Here is a 23,124-nt window from a genome sequence, read left to right on the forward strand (position 1 = left end):
AATTGTATCGTTCCCATTTTTGTTTTGAAAATTGTTACTCTTGAACTTTTTCGAGATGGCCAAGAAATATAAAAACGTCAAACTCTGTTTCATATGTAATTTCGAATCTAACTTAAGTCATTAAACTAAAATGCAGAAATCTAAAATCGGCCTACAAAAAAATTCTATGACTCAATCAATTTTAGAATTTGATTTTGGCGCTTTTGTATTCTTTTATTTATTTAATTTATCGTTTATTTACGAATTACTGTTTTTTTTAAATTTAATTTACACTTTTACGTTGCGTTATAAACTTATCTACATATTTTAAAACCAAATAAATAACTTGTTTAAAATCATATTAAATAAGATTTTATAAAAGCTAAAAGGTTTTTTATTTCTTTATAAAATTAAATTATTTCTTTCTAGCCTGTTCGAATCTTCACAAACCTTATTTTGGGCCAGCTTTGGTTTGATAGATCTGGATAATTTTGAACTTTCTGGTATCCAAAGTTATACTAGATTCTGGGGAATGTTAATGTTTGGATCGTATTGTGTGATTAATGTTGTGGTGCTGCTCAATCTGCTGATTGCTATGATGAATCACTCTTATCAAATGATCTCTGTAAGTATATATTCTTCTTATTCTAGTATTTTAATCGTAAACAATTGAAATTTTTATGAAACCCAACGCGTTAATCTAGCAATTAAGCGTGAGTAGTAAAAGGACATGGCGATCAATACGTACTTTTAATTGAAAGACTCTTGACATTTTAAGGTCTAATGAACTTGGCTTTCATAAATGTTATATGTCTTCATTAGTATTAATTTGGACTATTAAAAGTTTTGCTGTTAGACATTTCTAATCCCAATGGGAATTTAACTTTTAACTTTCTTAAAAATAACCTTTCGTCATAAATAATTCAGGTTATTCTGCAAAAATAATTTTTGTTTTATTTTTATTTTTTTAATTTTTTTTCCTATTCTTTAAGGAACAAACTGATATCGAGTGGAAGTTTGCCAGAAGTAAGTTATGGATGAGTTATTTTGAAGACGGGGGAACTGTTCCTCCACCTTTCAATATCATTCCAACTGTAAAAAGCTGTTATTATCTAATGAGGTGGATCAGTAAGAAACTATGCGGACAGTCTAGAACTGCTAAAAAAGAACACTTGAAAACTATTAGGGTTTGTATGGATCCTTATTACCATGTTCTCTTATTGATAAAATAATGCTTATATAAATTTCACGTAAAAATTCTTTTCTCTAATTAATAATATTTATTCGCTAGTGAATAAAAAAGACAAGTATATTATAAAAATTGGGTTAATGTTACTTATGGTTCCAAAATGGCGGCTCGTTTCTGATTTCAGCAAATAGAGGAAAGGAAACAGTGGGGACGCACGTTCTAACCTAACCTAACCTATTCTAATAAATTACCGTTATTATTATCAACAAAATTATTAGAATAGGTTAGGTTAGAACGTGCGTCCCCACTGTTTCCTTTCTTCTATTTGCTGGAATCAGAGACGAGCCGCCATTTTGGAACCATAGGTAACGTTAACAAAAATTGCTTTATTTTTAATGTTTATGTATAATTATAGATGCGATAAATGTTTAAATTACTGATAATAGTAAAAGCTTTCTTTTATTGGTTAAAAAATAGACTTTGTAAGATGCTTAAATAAATAATGTATACAGTATATAAAAAGTTCAGATAGTAATACTTTCATTTTATAATTCAAATTTTTACATAAATAACACACTTTTATTTATTTCAAATAATTATGTTCCTCCTTGTATATTTGAGCTTCTGTCGAAAAATGTCGAAAAGAGAAATAAAACGACTCTTCGTTATTAAACGAAGAACCAAAATATATGATAGTTGTATATTTTGAACAAAATATTAGTATAATTAAACACTTTGTTTACTGTATAATTTATAAATTTTCGCATTCTGTTTTCATTTATTATTAAAATGTAATGAATGTCATAATTGATCATAATTGGGCTGCAATTTTCAAATTTTAGACATAAATTCCCACAGCCTTCTGTCTGTCCTTCCTTAATTTCGAGAATGAAGTTAAATAGGTGAAAGTTAAGACAAGATATGGAAAGATTAGGGGCTGGTGACACCGATCAACTTTGTACGAACTTTAGGTTTAGAACGGAAGTCATGTTATTTCAATTCAAAAATTATTTCCAGAACGGAGTTTGATAGATAGCTGGCATGACTGTTGTTAACAGAAAAAATTTGGTTAAATTCCAGAGCATATACAGTGTTAGACAAACTTAAAATATAATTAAAAATTGCAGCCAGGCATTGTGACGATGTCACAATAAATAATTGCTCGTTAATAATGTATAAATCTGTAAACAAGCCAAAATTTATAATTTTTAACGCTTTAAGAGCGTTTCATTCAAGAAAAATTATAAATATTCAATTTAAGAATTGTTAAAAATTCGAACTTTTCAATTTTGTTTTAATAAACAAAGATTATAAACGTAAAAAGAAATGTAATGAGTATTAACATGCAGATCTACAGTTATATAATTATATGTTAATTGTATAAATAAAATATACAAGTTTATATGAGTTTATATATATATATATATAAATTTAATTAACATTTTTATATTTTTAATAACTGTTTTGTCTCAGCGATACGAAATAATTAATATTTAAATGGCGAATAAAATACAGAATTAAACAAAGTAGATATATAATAAATTATTATTGAATTATTTATTTTAATTTTAAAAATTTCCCTGATTGAGAATGCAATAATTATTTCATTTTCATTACTAATTTGTAAATAATGAAATATAATTCTGTATCGTTTAGCACAATGTAATAAATAATCTTCACAAAAATTTTATATAATTAATTAAATAATTACAAGCTTTAGGCAAAAAATTTATGCAAAATAAAAATGACATTAGACAGTAACACAATCTTTTTTACGTCACAGTCTGATCTCGTGAAAAACACAGGTATATTCTAATTAAACAGGTATATTCTACTACAGTATATTGTAATAGAATATACCTGTTTAATTTATCAATTTTATTTATAAAATCGCGGATCGACATATACTATATGATTTAAATTTTTCATACATATTTCTTGCGATTCTATAACGATTCAATCTTACTTAAATCATACTGTTTTCATATTAAGTCGAATATGAAAGGAAATAAATGATTATATATATTTGGTAATTGCGGGAACCCTTAATTCAATCAATCAATCAATCAAGTTTATTAGCGTAATAGGCATCAGCCCGTTACAAAGGGGGTTAAATATACATTATTTAGGATAACATAATCTACAATTTTCGATATCCTTTAACATTGTATACCTTTTCAATTTATTAATTAGCCATAATTCTTAATTAACTATTAACACATTGCCTTAAGAACCTATTGACAACATTATACAACCCATAAATGTCATTATTATTGACTTTATCCAGTTTTCTATACATATCAATTTCCGTCTTTTGGTTATAACTTTGATCCTTGATAATATTTAAATCTTGTTCTTCCTTCTCGTTACATCCGTAGATTAAGTGTAGTTTTGATAATTTTTTCCCACACTTGGAGCAGGTACTGTACATTGATTATATTCTATGTATTTATTTATAATAACTAGACCTTTTTGATTAAGTCTTAACTGAATGAAAAACTTTTTAACATTAAATGGGAGATTTGAAAGCATATAGTTGTTGATATAAGGGTAGTTAAGGATTATATTATAGTGTGAGTTATTTCTTCTTTTTCTTATATCTTCATTATCCTGGCTTATTGAATGTTCCATGGCTTTATATAGTAATTGACTGATTCGTTGGTCATTATTTTTGAGATACTCAAATACTAGTTCTATCGAAAATCCGTAAGCATTGAAAATCTTCGATAATTGAGTTATCCAATTCCGTTGAATGTTTATATTTCTAGATCTATTGTATAATAAGTACATTAGTTTAGATGACAAATCTTCTGCATTAATTATTTTTTGAAGCCAATTAATATATCTTTTTACCAGAATAGTATTAAGTTTGAATCTCTTAAGTTCCAAGCGCAGTGCACTACCTGGCGTATTGTATTCTAATTGAAACGTTTTTCGAATGAATATATTTTGGATTTTTTCAAAATCATAGAAATTGTTTAGACTCCAGATTGGGGAACACTTAATTCATATATTGTTTTGTTCCATGTTCAGTCTTTTTTTTAAATATTCTTGGTTATGATTTCTTATTTTTAATAAGATTATGTTATTACTAGATATTTATTATACCCTGTGAAAAATAAAATCCCAGATAATATTAATCATAATAAAGAGAAATACTCGCTTTTAAGTTTATGTTGCGTCATGCAATATTAATGTGGATTCCACATTTCTATTGTGGAGATGCCGAATACAATTAATACATTAAGAAACAAACTATATATTAATTGTCAAAAATGCATTTATTATATTTTAGAGTGATATCATTTATTTATGTAAGTAAATAGGATCAATGCAAAAGATAGACTTTTTATTTTATTTTTTCAGAGAAAAGCCAAACAAGCAAGCGCTAGAGATCAAAGATATCAAGTAATTATCCATTATTTTGTAATTTTGTTTGTAGTTAAATATATTTTAATCTTAAAATAAATTAAGAAAAAGTTATCGCTTAGCGAATATTTAATAATAATATTAGATCTATATTAATGATAGTATTAAATTGCTGTTACAATACTGTATTTGTCACAATCTATCGATATCTGGCAGACAATAATGAGAAACCTAGTTAGACGATACATCACCAAAGAGCAAAGGAAAGCTGACAACCAAGGAGTTACAGAAGATGATGTTAATGAAATCAAACAAGATATTTCTTCTTTTCGATACGAATTAATTGAAATACTAAAAAACAGCGGATTTAACACTTCTTCGGCCAGCGATCCTTCTCAAGGTAAATTATATAAAAGTGTTTTTCAAATTCTTTATAAATAAAAGATGAGAAAAGTGAAATTTATTTGTTAAATTTGTGAAACATAAAATGTATAAATGAGAATTTCTGTTTCATTTATGTTTACTGCTTTACAGGAACTGGGGGAAAGAAAAATCGGCAAAAAGAAAGACGATTGATGAAAGGATTTAATATCGGATTAGTAGAAGGATCTGTGCAGACTGCGACTGAATCTAATATTCCTGTGGAATTAGCCGAAAATGTTCGAAAATCTCCCATTAGCCGATTTGCAAAAATTGCTAGATTGGCAAGTGGGAAAAGGAAAGCCAAAAAGGAAAAATGGGCAAATCTTGTTGATGCAACGAAACAAGTTCGAGACGCTTTCAACAGAAGTAGAAGTATGGATTCAATCAGCAGTCAAATTAGCTCAGAACAAGCCAGTACTAAAGGAGAAACTTCTCCTAGTGATTCAAGTTTGAGTGGTGTTGGTTCGTTAGGAGAAGAAACGAGCGAAGAAGAGTCGCCGAAAAGAGTCGACCAAGCAACTAATACAGAAACTCCAGCCTTAAAATGGTCGCGAATTACTAGGAAACTAGGAATGCTTACATTTCATCCAACTAAATTCAAAGTGGTGCTTCACGAAAAGAACGATAACACGTTGGAACCGCCGCCATCAAAATTAATTAGTAAAAAATCTAAAGCTAGAAGAACAGTTAGTGCGCCATCGGCATCTCTCCATCCTCCTCAAAACAGTTTTAATGCTCAGCAAAGAACTAATAGAACTACATCAACATCTTTCAACTCGGTGATTCCCGAAACGAAACGATTGCCAACAATCGAATATTCGCCGAGAAATTCTTTAGCGCCAGAGATGCCCAGTCCAGTTGAAAATGCTCCATGTTCATCTCCACCACGAACACCTGTTTCATGTTCCTCATTTCCAGATACTGGAAGATTAGAATCATCCAAAGCAGAATCGGACATTATCAAAAATTCTGGAATGCCCGCGTCGGAAGTAACATCGTTGAATCAAAGTTCTTCGTTGGAACCTTTAGTGAATGCTAACGGAAAGTCTAAAGAGCGCTCTTTAGGCTTGATATCGACTCTATATGGTATCGAACCAGTGAACAAAGATATGACAATGGGTTGGTTATAGATTTAATTAGGTGAAACACAGTTTTTCTCGTATCTTGGCACAGAAGTTATTGCTGATCAGAGCAAATGGTCACCAAAAATATCAGATCAGAGTGGATATTGTTTCACTAACATCGACAAATATACTTATAAGTGACCATCCTTCTTGTGCCAAAAATGCAGAAGTAGACTCTAACAATCTAGTTTTCTACCTCTGACGAAGAATCCAGTTCAAACAGGACGAATTCTGCTCTACACTTCCAGAAAATAATGTTAATGCAAATACGAGCCGACCTTGTAACTACTGGTAGAAAAGTACAACGACTGTTGCTAGATATTTTCTATATAAAAATTCATTCTATGTTCATTCTAGGTACTCAGTTTAAAATTCTCCCGAATTTGCTAGCGCTGCTTTAGATACTTGTTTTAATATAAATGCGAAACGAGGAAACATCTAACGATAATAATTTATTAGGGACTAAGATATTTGTATCGAAATTTCTCCACGATTAAATCAGCCATTAATTTCAATTCATTCCATATCATCAACAATTTTTAATAAAATAATAATTTATTCATTTGAATTATGGAATAAATAGGATATTCAATTGAAGAAAGATTCATCTTTCTTACTCTGTAACTCATAATTCAGGGAAATGAAGAATTAACTTTCTATTATAGCTTTATGAATGTTGAAGTTTGCTTTTAAAAATTTCTTTCCACAAAAATTATTCATTCCTTCTGCGAAAAATTACGGATCATGAGATTTTTGTACTCGCTACGTAGATTTATAAAACGAAGAAAACAAATCTAGAACTAATAGAAAAGTACAAATAGATATATTCTGCACAAAATTAGTCTTTCTGCAGAGCAGAAGTTACCAATGCACAATAATTAATATAATAGGCCTACCCTTATATTGTTTATTTGATGTAAACAGTTTCGTTAAGTGCCAAAATTGTTTTAAAGAAACTTTCATAAACCGAAAATCATTAAACGATCCCGATTTCGAACTCGATCGCTATTGAGTCAGTTTGAACAAGGATTTTCCTTTGTAAATATATGCTATATGAAAATAAAAATTATTATTGATTTCTGTCATTATTCTATTGTTATTACAAACAAGCGCACAAAAGTTGGGACTACTTTCCGGGCTTGAGCCCTAATTTAAGAAATGAAAACACAGCTTGGAAAATTTATGTTTACTTAAAAACTGGTTATCAGTACGTCATTCTCTCCAGCCAAGTTAATCGGAAATAATAATGACAATTTCTTAGAATATGGAGAAAAATCAGAAAAAAAAATAGTCTCCCATTTCTCTAGAATAATGTAGTGTAATTATCCTAGAACAATAGAGTTTTCAACTCGAGTGCCAGACACCTTTGTATTAGAGATATTTTTAAAATATATATTAAATTAGTAACAAAAAAATCAAAACATGTGTTTTACCTTGTCTAACAAAAGGTACTTTTGAGTCTCTTCCTAAAAATACGAATTTCTCCGCTACTGATTACAAATATATTCAAATAAATAATTTTTAAGATAATTAATTTTATCTATTTAAATATTCGTATATCTTATAAATGTAGAACAGTATTAGATTTATTTTATATCCTGCAATTTATTTCTTAAGATATTAAATTTTGCCAATTAATTTAATCGAATTACTTTTTCTTCAAGAAAAACTAATGGAAATTATATATACCGAATAAAGTTTACTAGATTAGAATTGACTAGTTTAATTGACTAGAATTTTTCAAATAAACATGGTCTAAAATCAAATTTATATTGTAATGAACATTAGCAGCTAAGTCTATACAAAATCGGTTTTGTGATTTTTATTTTGTAATACTTAAAAGACTCTCTGTTATAAGTATGCTAATTTAGTATTGGTTTTTGTTTTTCTAATGGATTAATACGATGCATATCGATTTTTTTCCGAAATAATAGACAAATAGTAAATTAACTATCTTCTCCAATTATCTCAAAACTTATAGCACTAATAAATAAATTATAATTAATTACAAATGTATGGTTTGCATCTTGCATTGCTTAATCGTATTTTCTCAATAATAATTTATTCACAGAGAAAAACAAAATGTTTAATTTCATCATCAATATAAAGAAATCTGCGTAATTTTATAGAGAATTTCTCATGGATTTACTAAAATTATTGGAGCAGTTCTCATTCTACATTGCCTTGCGTAATTAAATTAATATTAAATAATTTTGGTGATATCATCATATAAAAAACAATGCATTTAACATATAAGCCCTGTCTTGATTTATTCGAATTATATTTTACTTATGCTTTGTTTCGTTGTAGCACGAATTAGTGCTAAATAAGTATTTGTGAATAAATTTACAGCATATAATTTTATATTCATGACAAGAAATGACTTTAAAGAATTTCTCATTCTTTTTCATTTCGTTTCATCTCTAATACATATTCTAAATATTTGCTACCGCTTACCCAATAAATCGATTTCATAGAGTAGAAAATATAGATTAATCAATAATTATAGAAAATATTAAAATTTCCAACACCGACATTATAGAAAAAATGAAATCGCTTCATGCTTATAATACAAAATAATAATAATAAAATAAATTTTTTTATACTTGTGCAAGATTTTAGTAATGCAAGATGCAAGATTTAAAAAATATATTATTAGTTTTTTTTATGTACAATTACAAGAGAGAAATTTGTAAGACGTCTTTCAAATATATCTCTTCAATTCATAAAAAGTTATAGCAAAATATAATAGATGTTTTTAATTTTGGATATAACTTCTTATTCATTTCTTTATTTTTTAATTGTGTAAACTAAAAAAAACTTTTATTTTTTTCGTTTTATATATAATTGAATTGAAAGCGTATTTATTTGTTTCTTTCTTCGTCTGATTCATTTTGTTGATAGATTTGATGTGTTTCCGATTAGTTTGTTTGCTTTTTACTATCTACGATAACTTTCTTTAAAACAAGACTAGCAGAAAGCATATAATTGACAGCTAGCACTCTTTTTCAGATTCCTTTATTCCCTCCTTGATTGAATCACTTTTGATTCCTCTATTGTATTTTATTTGTCCATTTAGACTTTGATTTCTATTTTTCAAAATTTTATATAACATTTATTATATATATATTTATTTAAACATTTATAATATTAATAAACGTGTCTTAATTTCAAATTACAATTAGAAGTATTAATTTACAATACAAATTACAATAGAGTATTAATTTTTTATTAATAGAGAATAAAACTATTTTTAAAATGAATTCTTTTAGATATTAATTTATATTTTTGAACTGATGAATTTGTTATTTATATAAATGAAGACAGATATTAGAAGAGAATTTATATTATAATGAATAATTTAATACAGAAGTGTATATCAATTTATCAACAAACCGTATCAGTAATCGTTAATATTGATTAAGAATGAAAGGGATATTCAAACTTATCAAGTAAAATCGGCAATAAATATTTTTAAACGTAATTGAACATTTCTATAATTTGCAATTTATATTTTTACAAAATCCGTTAGCATTATCTCATTTCTCCTCTGTGATTTAAATATTCTAATCGCTGTTATACGTTTATTTTGAACTAATTCCTGTTTTTTTTTTTTCCTCAATAAATATAAAAAAAATAAGTATGACTTTTATAAATTTAATACTAAAAATAAAAACTATGGAATCTTAAATATTTCCTTATTCCTTTTGTGTGTTCCAGTTATTCTTATACATAAAAGATACCTTTCCTCTCTGTTACATTTTATATAGAAATATCACCACCACTGTTAAATATCTGCCAAATATTAATTTATAGAGATATAAGTATCATTAGCGTTTTAGTTTGAATTTTTTTTTCACTTTTTCGATCACACGTAACTAATTTGAACAAAGAAAAAACAAATGGCTCCATTTACTAACATGAGCAATGGCGGAGAATGCCATTAGCATTGACAAGTGGCTGGAGCGTGTTAGAGGAGAAGCAACCATAGGGACAAAACAACGAAACAGCTCTGGAGTAAAAGGACTATAAAAACGAATATTTTGGTCTAAAGGGGGGGATATTATATCTATTTTGTAGAATTCATATAATATTAAAGTATATTTGTGTATTTGAATACACAATAAAAATAAAGGGCAACATTTGAAAGTTTTAAGTAGATTTTTTTTAATCATCATAAAACATCTTCGAATGAGGTGGAGAGGTTATTGTACATTTACGAATAAGATTCATCGAGACGAGTTAATTTCCGGTAGTCTAAATATTTCGTATGTGAAATCAACTGGAAATACGAGTTTTGTTAATCAGTTCAAGTACACAATCTGCATCATAATATTTTTATTTTAAAATAAATAATGTCTGTATGTATTATGGGGATGAAATACATTAATAAATTTCTGTGTGAATAAAAAATATATTTTATATGTTAATATTATTTTTTAAAATATTGCTGTTATATTAATAAAATATAACTTTATGAATAATGAAATAGAGGATTTTCAAGAAATATTATCATAATTTATTCATTTATTTCAATAAATATATTTATCTATTTGTTCTCATTAATAATTCATTTATTATTCTTAATATAATATAATATATGGGTAATAAATTTATCGTGCTATGGAGATATTTTTAAATTGAATTTTTTTATACGTAAATTTAAGCATTAAACTAGTTACGAAATTTAATTCGTTGAATAATAATAATAATAATAATATATAGGTCAAATTTTGTAGGGGAATTTCTTGATTATTTCTCGTTTTTTGGGGTTTTATTTAATTCACAAAAACGGTAAATCAAATAATTTAGTTTATTATACAAAAGTAAAATATTCAGGTCAGAGTGAAGGAGGTCGCTGGAATATATTATTATAATTGTTGGATTTTATTTAAATAAAATTATCAAAATTAATTTTTTTTAAAAATGTAAAGAGCAATATAAAATTTCGAATTGTCGAAATATATTCCGGATATTAGTGAATCCGGAAATTGAAAAAACAGGGTCAAGGCTTTCAAAACTTGGGTGATAACTCACGGATCTTAAAACTATGTCATCTAGCATAAAAACCTGCCACGTTACCTTCTGTATAGGCTTAATTATAACTATGTCGGCTGTCGGGTGTCTCTGTAAAAAGGTGCTCATTGTAATATTTTAGAATGGACTTTATTTGTCGCCATCATCATCAGTTTCGTTATTTAACATACATAGTGTTGTTCTCGTGTTTGTTTTCTCTGTTATTATATAATGTGGCTTCTATGTATTGGTTCGTATCCAGTTTGATGATCAACAGTCAGACACCTGAGAAAGTGAATGCCATTAGAGAATGGACGTTTCCTCGTACCGAAACTGTGCACCTATCGTTCATGTGCAAATATGCTTACCGCAACATGAAAATCTTGAGAAATTTATTACGCTGCGTTAAAAGCATTATTAGATATACCTCTCGTAACCTGCATTTTCATATTTTTCTCGACAAACCGAGCAAAATGAGAGTAAAAAGGACTCTCAAAAAAATAATCAAAGAAACTGGTCGCACATTTTCGGTAAGTTGCTTCTAATTATAACTTTTTTTTAATCGTTAAGTAGAAGAAGAAATACGTTTACGATGTAAAAATAATTTATTTTCTCCGGGAAAAATGCATTTAAAACTTATATTATCACGACGCAACAAATAGTAATTTTCATAATTGTATTAAGTAGTTAATTCCGTAATTTAATTTTATTGACGATTAATAACAGGCTTTTGTTATACGTAAAGTTTTGTAATACATAAACTATAAATTAAATACAAATGAAATAAATTACACATGACGAAATCTTTAATAAATTCAACCGAACTTTTCGCGTAAATTAAATATTGTGTCAATATGCTGAATGCCTGTTAGAACTCTTGAAAGGTCATTTGTGTACACGAGTTCATACAAAATTAGCAACAAATCATTTTAATGGTAAATTTTAATGTAAAACTTTTTTTTATTTTTAATTATAATAATCAAAATAAACGAAGATTATTATATCGAAAGAATTAATTGAAAAATCCTAATATTTAAGTTCAAATATGATATCATAAAATGATAACTTCTATAGAGAAATTAAATTTTAAAGTATTTATTTATATATCATTCTTTTAAATGTAACAAAACTGAGGATTCGCTTTTAAATTTTAAAATAAAGCTCAAAAAAATAACTAGACGGAAAATTGATTTTAAAAAAATAAATAAAGAGTTAAATTTTAAAAAGTAAAATAATTAAATTATAAAATAATTTTTAAAGTAACCTTTCATAATTTAAATTTTAAATAAAATATTTTTCAGTTTTTATGAAAAAGTATAATCTTTTGTCATAAATTATTTATAATATATTCTTAGAATTATTTTAATGTTTCTATTTTTTTATGATTTAACATTTTACTAATTTTAATAAATTTATTTTTTATATTGCAGATAAGTTTTTACGATATTAATAACATTATAGAAAAGTCACAAGATTTTATCAAAATAATGAGGAAGTTCTTCTTCACCAAAGATGTCGGTCGTTATAATGATGACATATTTTTCATCTCAGAACTGATTCATCACATCTTGTCTATCGATAAAGTTATTATGATCGATCTAGATTTGATTTTCAATGCTGACATTGGCGATCTTCATCGTCATTTTCACAAGTTTTCTCCTACAAATGTGATAGGATTAGCTAACGACTTGCAACCCCAGTATCGTGTAGATTTCAAATTTTATAGAAAATTAAATCCTCAAACGTCGGTTGGTGCTCCAAGACCGGGTAAACAAGGTTTCAATACCGGAGTTGTTCTTTTTCATCTACAGAAAATGCGTCAATCCGAATTATATAATTCGTTACTCAACCATACTGCTATAGAATATCTGTGCAAAAAATATTATTTTGAAGGATATTTAGGTCATCAAGATTTCTATACCTTAACGGGAATGGAATATCCAGAATTATACTACGTTTTAGACTGTACATGGAATAGACAATTAGATACTGGATGGAATAACAGCGTGGATAAAAATATTTTCGATCTCTATCACGAATGTAACGGTAAGATAAAGGTAATACATGGAAATGGAGATGCCTTTATGCCTTATTAGCCTGATATTTTATTATACAGTATTGCGATTAAGATTAGCGAGCCATTTCGCTGTATAAATAAATTGTAAAGTATCGCAGAAAAACATTACGATGACGATTTTTTTCTTTATTTATCAAATAATTGGCATTATTTATTCCTATCAGAAGATATTTTTTTAGTAAATATAGAAATATCAACGAATAAGTAATATAACTGGCATTTTATTAAACAAATATTCTCTGAACGTGTATAAATATTACAATGCACTTTTAAATATTGCCTGAAAAGTATTCAAATTTTACCGCAGGTTAAATTTGAAAATAAAATATTTTTATGGTTTACTGTGTTTCGTTTCAAACTAAAGGGTATATATACATATAAGTTAATCAATTATCATTCTCGATTTAGAAATATCGATTTGCGCTCATTAATTGAATATGGTGTTATTTTAAATATATGTAAATTAAATTAATTTCTTTAATTGTATCTATTTGTTAAACCATTCCATATTTCAGTAGATTTTTTTTTTTTTTAATCAAAGCTTTCATAAAAGTATAGCGTGAGGTATTTTCCCATTGGTTTCAGGTTGTTGAAACAAATAATATGTGCAAGAGCACCAAAATTAATCCATGAATTCCATTGTCCTCAAATTAACGTTTAATGATTTGTTTAAGGAAACCTTTAATGTTACACAACACAGTTAACTATTTCCTGTTTGTAAACTTGTTTTTATTAATTCTTTTTATATAATCAGTAGATCAAGTATTCTTTTAATACTTGATACAACTGTAGGATATTTCGAAATAAAATTTTGAAAATTTAGTAGTTTGATCTACTATCCTTTCTTATTACAATTTTTTCCGTAGTTCTCACGCATTTATAGATTAATTCATTCTATTTGCCTAAAAATTACTTGCAAAAGTATTAAAATTGCTTCAGTAACTACATACAGTATATAGCCTATATTATAAATTTAAATTAGAAATTTTTTTCTTATTTTAAAATCTGTTTTTTAAAACATTTTCCCTGTGCTTTCTTTCCATAGAATTTAATGATTTCGAGTTTAAAGACTTTTTTTTGTTTGTTTGTTTTGTAAGTTTTCTTTTTCCATTTTCATTTTCTTTCTCATTGTAAAAATATCCTTACTTCTTAAACTGTCCTATTTCCATACACTTTCTCAGGATTTTCGTGTTAAAAACCAGTTCAGTTTCTTCCCTCTTTCTCTCTCGTTTTTCTGATGCCGATTACATTTCTCTTTTAACATTTAAATTCATTCAGTTTTTTCGAATTGCGTGTTGTTATTTTTTTATAAAAGTAATTCTACATGTCATAAAGGTTCATACTTACACAAAATTGTCTCTAATTTATCATATAATAATATGTAATTATTTATAATTAACTTAGTCAAAAATAATATGTAATCAAAGTTTGAATAAAACCGAATTCAAAGTATTTTAGAAACATTCATCAATTGAACATTTCTTTATTATCAATACTTTTAAATAGTACTTATTATAATAATATAAACGTCACTATTATTTTCAGATATTTGGCCAATTTAGGTACAGAAAAAAGAAAAAAAAACAATTTAGTTCCAAGTACAATAACATAGTTTCAGCAGTTCTTTTTAAGTAAACAGATTTGAGAATATTTAACAAATAATCTTTTAAATAATTTTCTAAAATTATTTAAGAGAATTTAAATAGCAGAAATAATGAGGTCAACTAATACAGATTATTATTAATAAATGAGATCATGTTAAAATATAATTGAAATAGCTTGTACTCATCCGCATACCTTACAACAACTTAATTAAAATTGTCAGATTTTCTAACAAGATACCATTATTGAAAGATCAAATTACAAATATAATTTGAATTCTTTTCCATATTTTTTAGTACAGTTACAACAGCTGATAAAGACACTGTATTTTGATACTTATTAGGCAGGTTTTTATTTACTAAATTAATACGGTTTTTTCACAACTTGCAACTTAATTAAATGAAGTTTTGGTTGATATTTTTACAATAAATAGCAACAATAAAATTATAAATTTTAATATTAACTATTGAATTATTAAATAAATTATTCCAAAATCAATTTACCAAAAATAATTGTCAATAATTTGTTTTTTTATATATATATATACTCTACGTAACAAATAGATTTTTAATAATGTATAAGCATTATTCGTATAAGTATATTTATATATCAAGGAATTAAATTTCATACTTAAGATTTTAGGCACCATATTTTAAAGTAGTATCATTTAATCTAATGTATTAAAAACACTTTTCATGAAAAATTCTATTAGTTTGTTCATAATGAATGATGGATGATATTCAGTTTATTGTTTGTATTCTTAAAAATAAAAAGAAATAACAAAAAAGTTAATTGTTATAAATACATCTTTGTATATCTTTAGATTATAATAAGTTATTTAAAATCATTTTTGATAAATTCATTTTGAAACACGTTGTAATTATACCAATTAATATGATTAAACAGGCTATCAGACATATCTTATATATTAATATGAAAATAATTTAATGAAGAATGCAAAATCAATTAAATAATTTGCAATTTTTATTTGTAAAGCCTGCTTATGTTTACATTTTAATTAATAAATTTATAAAAATCTTAAGGTCATTGGATGAATTTAAATTCTATATTAGATATTAATGCTATAAAATTGATTGTTGAATGTAATAGAAATATCAATAGAAGAAAACTTTATCCGAATTTGCACTTATGAGAGTTTTTATAAATGTTTAATGATACAAATTATTTTTTTAAAACATAAAATTTTGTATTTTTTTTTAAATTTAATATATCTTGATATATTTGTTTACAAAGAGATCAATGGCATTTAAAAATGGTTAAGATTAACAGTTTAAATATAGTATCAGTTAGTAAAATAGTTTAATTTAGGTATTTTAGTCATTCGTATACTAAAAATTTAATTAGTTTTTAAACATTATTGGATTGCGAATGTTAAATACGGTACGGTATTGTTATCTTTTCATTGTAGATAAATATATGTTAATATGTAAACTTTTACTTGTGTATTTTTTGTTTATTTTTTCATTTGTTTAATGTTCAATACAAATTATAAAATTTTTCTGAATATTTTAATGTTTTTATTTAATGAGTATATAATTAATTATGATATAGGCCTACTGTCTGTGATAATTATTATAACTAATGTATTTTAGATCTCACAGTAATGAAAGTTATCTATTGCATAATATTCCATATATTGTCAACAAATTAATTCTATTTTAGAGCAATCTATTTTATATTGTTGTTATGAATAATTGCTTATTTTAATGTATTTAAATGTTATTATTATTATTGAGAATGAATTATATTATCTGGTTTATGGTAATAAATTTTTGCGATTTGATATTGACGAGAATCAATTTAAATAAAATGTAAATGTTATATCTGTATTTATAAATGTTATTAATATAAAAATAAAAATTCATAATACCTATAATTATTAAGTTTGTAAAAATGCAAACACTTAAAATAAAATATTTTATTACATCAACTTTCTATTAAATAAAAATATATATATTTGATATACTGCTGCGATCATTAATCAGCTTCTTTATTCTAAACAGCTGGCTCCAATTTTTCCTATTTTATGGTCTTACCCGGTCAGTACGGAAGAGTGTTAAGCCCTCTCGAACTGCCATGAAAAATCACGAAATTCTGATCGGATTTCTTCATAGAACTAAGCTAACCTCCTTTCAGTAAACGTTGAATGAATTAAATGTTTTATTTGATTATATGAATTAATTCATCTAATTAATATATTTTAATACCAAAAAATTACAATGGTGGAATCTTAAACTGATTTCGACTATTGTATTATTATTATTCAAGAGTCTCAAAATGAATGTACAAAAAACAAAATAATTCAAATACATTTTATAATTGAGATAATGAACAACAGAAATATCATTAGTTATAAATAACAATAAGAACAAAAGAAACCAATAAGTAACATTTAAACAATAGTAATATTTAAATAATAAACTAAATCATTTATTATATCGAATATCTTTTTGTTAAAATTAACCAGGTTAACAAATCTGTTTATCCCATCGCCCATCGCCAATCATATGGCAAAATCCGAACTAGCATATAAAGCGAAACATCAGAATAATGTAAAATTAATGTCTTTGGATGTATTATATACATTTAAAAAACAAGGACTACTCTGTGATGCCATATTGACAAACAAAGATGGAAGGGAATTTCAAGTACATCGGTCAGTGATGGTAACTTGCAGTCCCTACTTTGAAGCTCTTTTTGCAAGACCTGTCAATGAAATTTTTAGAAAAGAAATAACTATTCCTGACATATCAGCAGAAATACTAAGCATTGTCATTGAATACGCTTACACTCGGAGTATCGAAATTCACTTCAATAATGTTTATCAGCTCCTGAAGACGGCTGACCAATTCATCATCTCCAAAATGACAAATATGTGTTGCGAATTTCTCATTAAAAATATGAATAATAAAAATTGCATTACAATAAAAAGATATGCAAAATTATACAATTGTAGATATTTAGAAGAAGAGGCCGAAAAGTAAATACGATATATTTATTATTTTTAATTATAGAAATGACACGATGCTTGATTATTTCATTTATTCATAATAGATATTTGTTGGTCAATTTCGTTAGCATCATCAAAGAAGCTGAATATATAAGTTTACCGGTAAGTGAAGTCGCAAAAATTCTAAATAATGATAATTTAAATATTAGAAATGAAGAAATAGCGTGGGAAGCAGTTCTTCGTTGGATTGATCATGATCCCGATAATCGGACAACTCATATTACGGACTTAATACCTTATGTCCGATTTGGACTTATGGAACCCGAATATTTTATTGAAAAAGTTAAAGATAATAAATATGTTTGCAAAAATGAAAAGTGTCGTCCAATAATCATTGAAACTATAAAGTTTCTCTTCGATCTGAATATCAAAACATCGTGTGACATCAAATATTACTTTCAACGTCCAAGATTACCGCATCAAATACTTTTTGCTATTGGAGGATGGCTCGGGGATATCGCTTCTGATTTCGTTGAAGCTTATGACATCAAAACTGATTCTTGGACTGAGGTAATTTTATGCTGTAAATGTCCTCATATTTGATTTCAAATACTTATTTTTCTTTAATTCTTACAGGTTAAATTAAAAAATTCTATTGGGCCCAGAGCTCATCACAAATGTGCTGTGGTAGATCATAAAATTTATGTTATCGGTGGATACGATGGAACAGAATTCTTTAATACTTGCTATTGCTTAGATACTCGAACTTTAATATGGTCCGAAATTGCTCCTATGTATTCACGCAGGTATCATATCTATATAATATTTTGTTTTCAATAAAAGTTATCATTTCGGTTATTAACAAATATTTAATTCAAAGTTATTGGTATTTAATACACTAAGCTAAATATTATGGTGTAGTATTAATAATATAATATTGTTATTTATATTTATTAGTTGTTTTTCTTACGCAGATGCTATCTTAGTGTTGCAGTATTGAATAAAATCATATATGCTCTTGGAGGATACAATGGAATTGAAAGACAAAAATCAGCTGAAAAATATAACTGTGAAACAAATCAGGTTAATGTTAATAGCAAACTACGTTCTGCAGTGTTAAATATGTTGAATATTTTTCTTTTCAAATAATTACTTTAGTGGGAGAATATTCATTCCATGAACGTGGGAAGAAGCGATGCTTCTGCAACTACATTGCACGAATGTATTTATATCGTCGGAGGTTTCAATGGAACTGAATTTTTAAATTCGGTAGAACATTATAATCCAGAGATAAACCAGTGGACTGTAATTGAACCTATGAGGAATCATCGAAGCGGGTGTTGCTGCATCAATCATAATGGATTTCTTTACGTCTTAGGAGGTTTCAATGGAATCGTTCGGTTAGCTAATGGAGAAAAATATAATCCAGCCACTAATAAGTGGCACTGTCTGCCAGATATGATTCTCAGCAAAAGTAATTCAGCAGTTGCAGTAAGTAAATAATTAACTTGTAGAAATTAGTTATTCGTAGCTTTTATACCGTTTACTATTATACATATTTGTAAAAACATTTATTTAGGTGTTAGAAAACTTAATATTTATTATTGGTGGATTTAATGAAATTTTTACCACTTCTGTTGTGGAATGTTACGATCCGGATTCCGAACAATGGATTCAAGTCCAACCCATGCAATTATCCAGAGCAGCTTTAGATGTTGGTGTAGTCGAAAACCTTCCAAATGTTCACGAATTCGTACCAACTAGACATGATACTAATTATTCAACTGTGTATCAAAAACTATAATTTATTTATTTGGAAAATTTTTGGAAGTTACTGTTTTTAAATGATTAAAACTATTTTCACTTAAAACATTTTTGTCCAATCAATCAATAATAAAACGAAATTTCAATTCAATGAATTTATAATTCTATTTTTGATTCATCGGATCGACTATTAAGTTTAGATATTTAACAAGATTTTTAAAAGGGTGGAATTTGAAGTTTTAAATTTGTATAGTCTGAGGAAGTATGAATAAGTTTCTATTATTTAGTTAAAATTATCTTTGAGAATTATTATAGCATTAATTTATTTGAAATTATATAAACTACTAACGTATTTATCAAGCAAAAAATTTAATCTTTATTTTAAAATTTTCAATATCAAATTATATTCAATTTTAAAAAAGAGTAAAAAATGAAAAAGTACTAACAATAAGTTATAAAATGTGATGTGTCAACTTGTGCTTCATTGTAATATAAATTTTGCAATGACAGCTCCGACGAAAGTTTGTCAGCAGAAAGGATAAAAAAACTCTCGCTCTGATGGTTACTTACAAATACAAGGAAAACTCTACTGTAAATATATGTACTTTGTCATTATAGAACTAATTAATCATATGAAAACACGCTTTTTTTAAACATTAGTCTTTGAACGTTTTTAAAAAATTAATTTTTCTATCGAATAGAACCGCATGATTAATTCATATGCACAAAATTATCACCGGAAAGTATATAAAAATATATAAGAGTCGTGTCATAATTATTGACATTACCGATCATTAGTATAAATTTACTGTCATTAATAAATAAAGAAGTATGAAGTGGGTTTCACTTTTAGTTTTTGCAGACTCTTTACATAGTCTCCGACCAAATGTCGTACTCAGTTCGCAGTAACGTTTTCACGAGTGCAGTATGTATCATTATAATGCAGCTAGAATGGCATCTATAGATGGAAAACGACCTTGTTCAAGAAATTCCTTGAACATCACTTACGACCTGCACTTCATTTGTGTAAGAACAGTAGTTTTTTGTTACATGATAATGCTTGTTGTTACTACACAAGCAACAAGCTTGTATAGTAACAACACTGCTACAGAAATTAGTTTGGGAGATCTTTGAGTATCCGCTCTATTCGCTCGATATGACTCTCTGTGATTGTCATTTGTTAAAAGTTTAAAAACTAAAGGACTCTTACGAGGTCAACGATTCCCATCGACAAATGTCATTCAGACTGCAATAAAGTGGTCCACGTGTTCTATCCGTGAAAACTGCTCTACCGAAGAAGTTCTGCGCCAAAAATTTCTGAAGATCCAATATAAATGGAGCATGCATCCTTCAATTAGAAGATCGACATTTTTATTGTCTCTATTATCGTTTGCCAAGTAAGCAGCATTAGCCTATGACTGTAGTACGAGTATAATTTTCATGTTGAAGTTTTTTCTGCTATGATAGTTGAGGTTGCAGGTATGTTGAGGTTGAGGTTGAGGTTGTAACTATTAGAAAAAGATTAAAAATCTTTTTTAATAGTTGCAACCTCAACTTGGTAATTTTTCTTGCGACACTCTTACTTCTTTATATGCTTTAATACGTAATATAAAAACATGTAAGCTTTGTTTAAATTGTATATAGTATTTTCAATAAAATAATCACGAAAGTATTAAATAATTTATATCTATCTTGAGGAAACCGTGTTTTGTATTTTCTTTTCTTTTCTTTTCTTTCGAAGACACAATGTAGTGACGTAAACTTAAACACTGGGCGAATTTTTGATGAAAAATTCGCCCAGTACGTCACTACATTGTGTCTTCGAAAGAAAAGAAAAGAAATAATTTATAATTTTAATTAGATATGAATATATACTAGCTATTAATAATACATGTAAAAAGCCTTATGGTGCTGCTTATTGCCATATTTCGTGGCACCCCAAAGCATCATTGCGGCATTCTAGTTAACAGCGGCACCTTATTTGAATATCAAATTGCTACGGCACATTGCCAGAATATCGATATATCAATTACTATGAAGAAAACACAAACATGTTAATTTTTAATATATAATTTTTTACCTTGATTCTACTGTAAGCATTTGCATGCTTGATTCTGCTTTAACAATTGTTATAATCGTAAAGTAAATGTGTCGAGTCCGTGTCTTGCCAACTAGTCGCCTCATTGTGGGCCTGGTCGCAGTGGCGCCTTATAGCTTTATGAGACCGGGGAAAATTTGAATTATAGCGTCCCATGTATTGTGTTGACTTCAAACATTTTTCTTTGGAGTAATTTTTTGGGGAATCCCCCCGCATCCTCTTGAATTTAACACTGCCCATGCCAAAAAAACTAGAACAAGTTTCGATAAAATTTCATTAAAAAACGAAACAAAATTACATATTTATGAACAATTAAATGCAATACCCAAGAAAAATTTATATACTTAATTGAATTAGTATGCACTTTTATTGCACCAAATAATAAACTAGAGTAATTAAACAAGAATTAGAATAATATGTACAGTACTTATATGCTACAGTCATTTAATACAACAAAGAAAAAACTATAAAATGTTCTGCGCTGTACCTGCGCCAAACCGGCAATTTAGGGTACCAGATATGACCCCAAATTTAAATTTCGATATTCTTAGTACAGTAATGAGTTTATAAAAGATCGGTTTGGGGCCCCAGGTAATTTCCCTTTTTGCTTTATTAAGGACTTGCTAAAAAACCTCTTACTGCCTACAGGATGAAGTAAAACATATATATTGTCAGCCGTTTAAACAGCCTATCACTCTAAGGGTCCCAGAATCGAATCTACGAGAGAAACCAGAGAAATTTTTAAGAGAAATCTATTCTGGATATATTGTTGAGATTAGAAATCTTAATCTTAGATTTTCGACCACCAGGATATGATGACGTCACGAAATTTGTCCAATAAGATTGTATAACTCGAAAATACGAAATACAGGTATACCTCGAGTTACGTCGTTCTCGATTATACGTCGTTTGTCAAAAAAGTATATGGAAAAATAAAAATCAAGTTTAAGCCATTTTATTCGACTTTACATCCGTCCTCCACAAATATTGAGTCGTAATATCACTAGAAAAGCGTTAAAAGCACATAACATCATATTAAAATATGTACGTACATTTACAGTAAATGTTAATATAATCATCATAAATCATAGAGAACGAAACATAAAAACATCTGTGTTTCTGTGTTGTCGTCTTATTTAGCGGTTTTAAGTGCTCATTATTGGCGTTTTCCACCGTAGTTTCGACTTACGTCGTAACTACGCAAGTAAATTCGACTTACGTCGCCTCTCCTGGAACCAATTACCGACGTAAGGCGAGGTATACCTGTATTTAAACATCTAGTACAGCCTTTTTTGTTTCATTCTTTCTTTCACCTCGTTATGTGTAATTTTATTACTTTATGGTTTTTAAATACAATGTTAATTACTTTATATGTGTATTTTATACACATTTATTTGTATTTTAAAAACACAATAAGTAAAAAACAAAACTTTGAAATGACTGAAAATTCAAAAAAAAAAAAAAAATTGTTATCAATATGAAAAATATTTTTTATTTACTTTTTATCGGTTT

The 23,124-nt window shown here is 27.1% G+C and overlaps 3 protein-coding genes across 3 annotated transcripts in view; all 3 read left to right on the plus strand.

Moving 5' to 3' along the window:
• LOC136971087 (transient receptor potential-gamma protein-like) overlaps nt 1-7,345 on the plus strand; it is a 28,707-nt gene extending 21,362 nt beyond the window's left edge. Inside the window, 5 exon segments of the mRNA XM_067265561.1 lie at nt 409-604; nt 972-1,166; nt 4,535-4,576; nt 4,754-4,937; nt 5,072-7,345. Of these exon segments, the coding sequence (XP_067121662.1) occupies nt 409-604; nt 972-1,166; nt 4,535-4,576; nt 4,754-4,937; nt 5,072-6,090 (1,636 nt within the window). The 3' untranslated portion in view covers nt 6,091-7,345.
• A 3,997-nt stretch (nt 7,346-11,342) lies between these two features.
• LOC136971084 (xyloside xylosyltransferase 1-like) lies at nt 11,343-13,196 on the plus strand. The gene is made up of 2 exons (XM_067265556.1): nt 11,343-11,630; nt 12,531-13,196. The coding sequence occupies exons 1-2, from the start codon at nt 11,343-11,345 to the stop codon at nt 13,194-13,196; spliced, it is 954 nt and encodes a 317-aa protein (XP_067121657.1).
• A 3,993-nt stretch (nt 13,197-17,189) lies between these two features.
• LOC136971097 (kelch-like protein 10) lies at nt 17,190-19,607 on the plus strand. The gene is made up of 6 exons (XM_067265577.1): nt 17,190-17,780; nt 17,855-18,320; nt 18,387-18,556; nt 18,725-18,833; nt 18,909-19,241; nt 19,330-19,607. The coding sequence occupies exons 1-6, from the start codon at nt 17,308-17,310 to the stop codon at nt 19,552-19,554; spliced, it is 1,776 nt and encodes a 591-aa protein (XP_067121678.1). The 5' UTR covers nt 17,190-17,307; the 3' UTR covers nt 19,555-19,607.
• The last annotated feature ends 3,517 nt before the right edge of the window (nt 19,608-23,124 follow it).

This window comes from Centruroides vittatus, unplaced genomic scaffold, assembly GCF_030686945.1.
Source record: "Centruroides vittatus isolate TY-2023 unplaced genomic scaffold, ASM3068694v2 contig_2311, whole genome shotgun sequence".
NCBI lineage: Eukaryota > Metazoa > Arthropoda > Arachnida > Scorpiones > Buthidae > Centruroides > Centruroides vittatus.

Bases quoted from the DNA above. Each gene is read 5' to 3' on its own strand.
- LOC136971084 (XM_067265556.1), top strand. From the start codon at position 11,343: ATGTATTGGTTCGTATCCAGTTTGATGATCAACAGTCAGACACCTGAG. The intron at 11,631-12,530 runs GTAAGTTGCTTC...TTTATATTGCAG, and splicing joins AAACTGGTCGCACATTTTCG to ATAAGTTTTTACGATATTAA.
- LOC136971097 (XM_067265577.1), top strand. From the start codon at position 17,308: ATGGCAAAATCCGAACTAGCATATAAAGCGAAACATCAGAATAATGTA. The intron at 18,557-18,724 runs GTATCATATCTA...TTTCTTACGCAG, and splicing joins GCTCCTATGTATTCACGCAG to ATGCTATCTTAGTGTTGCAG. The intron at 18,834-18,908 runs GTTAATGTTAAT...TAATTACTTTAG, and splicing joins ATAACTGTGAAACAAATCAG to TGGGAGAATATTCATTCCAT.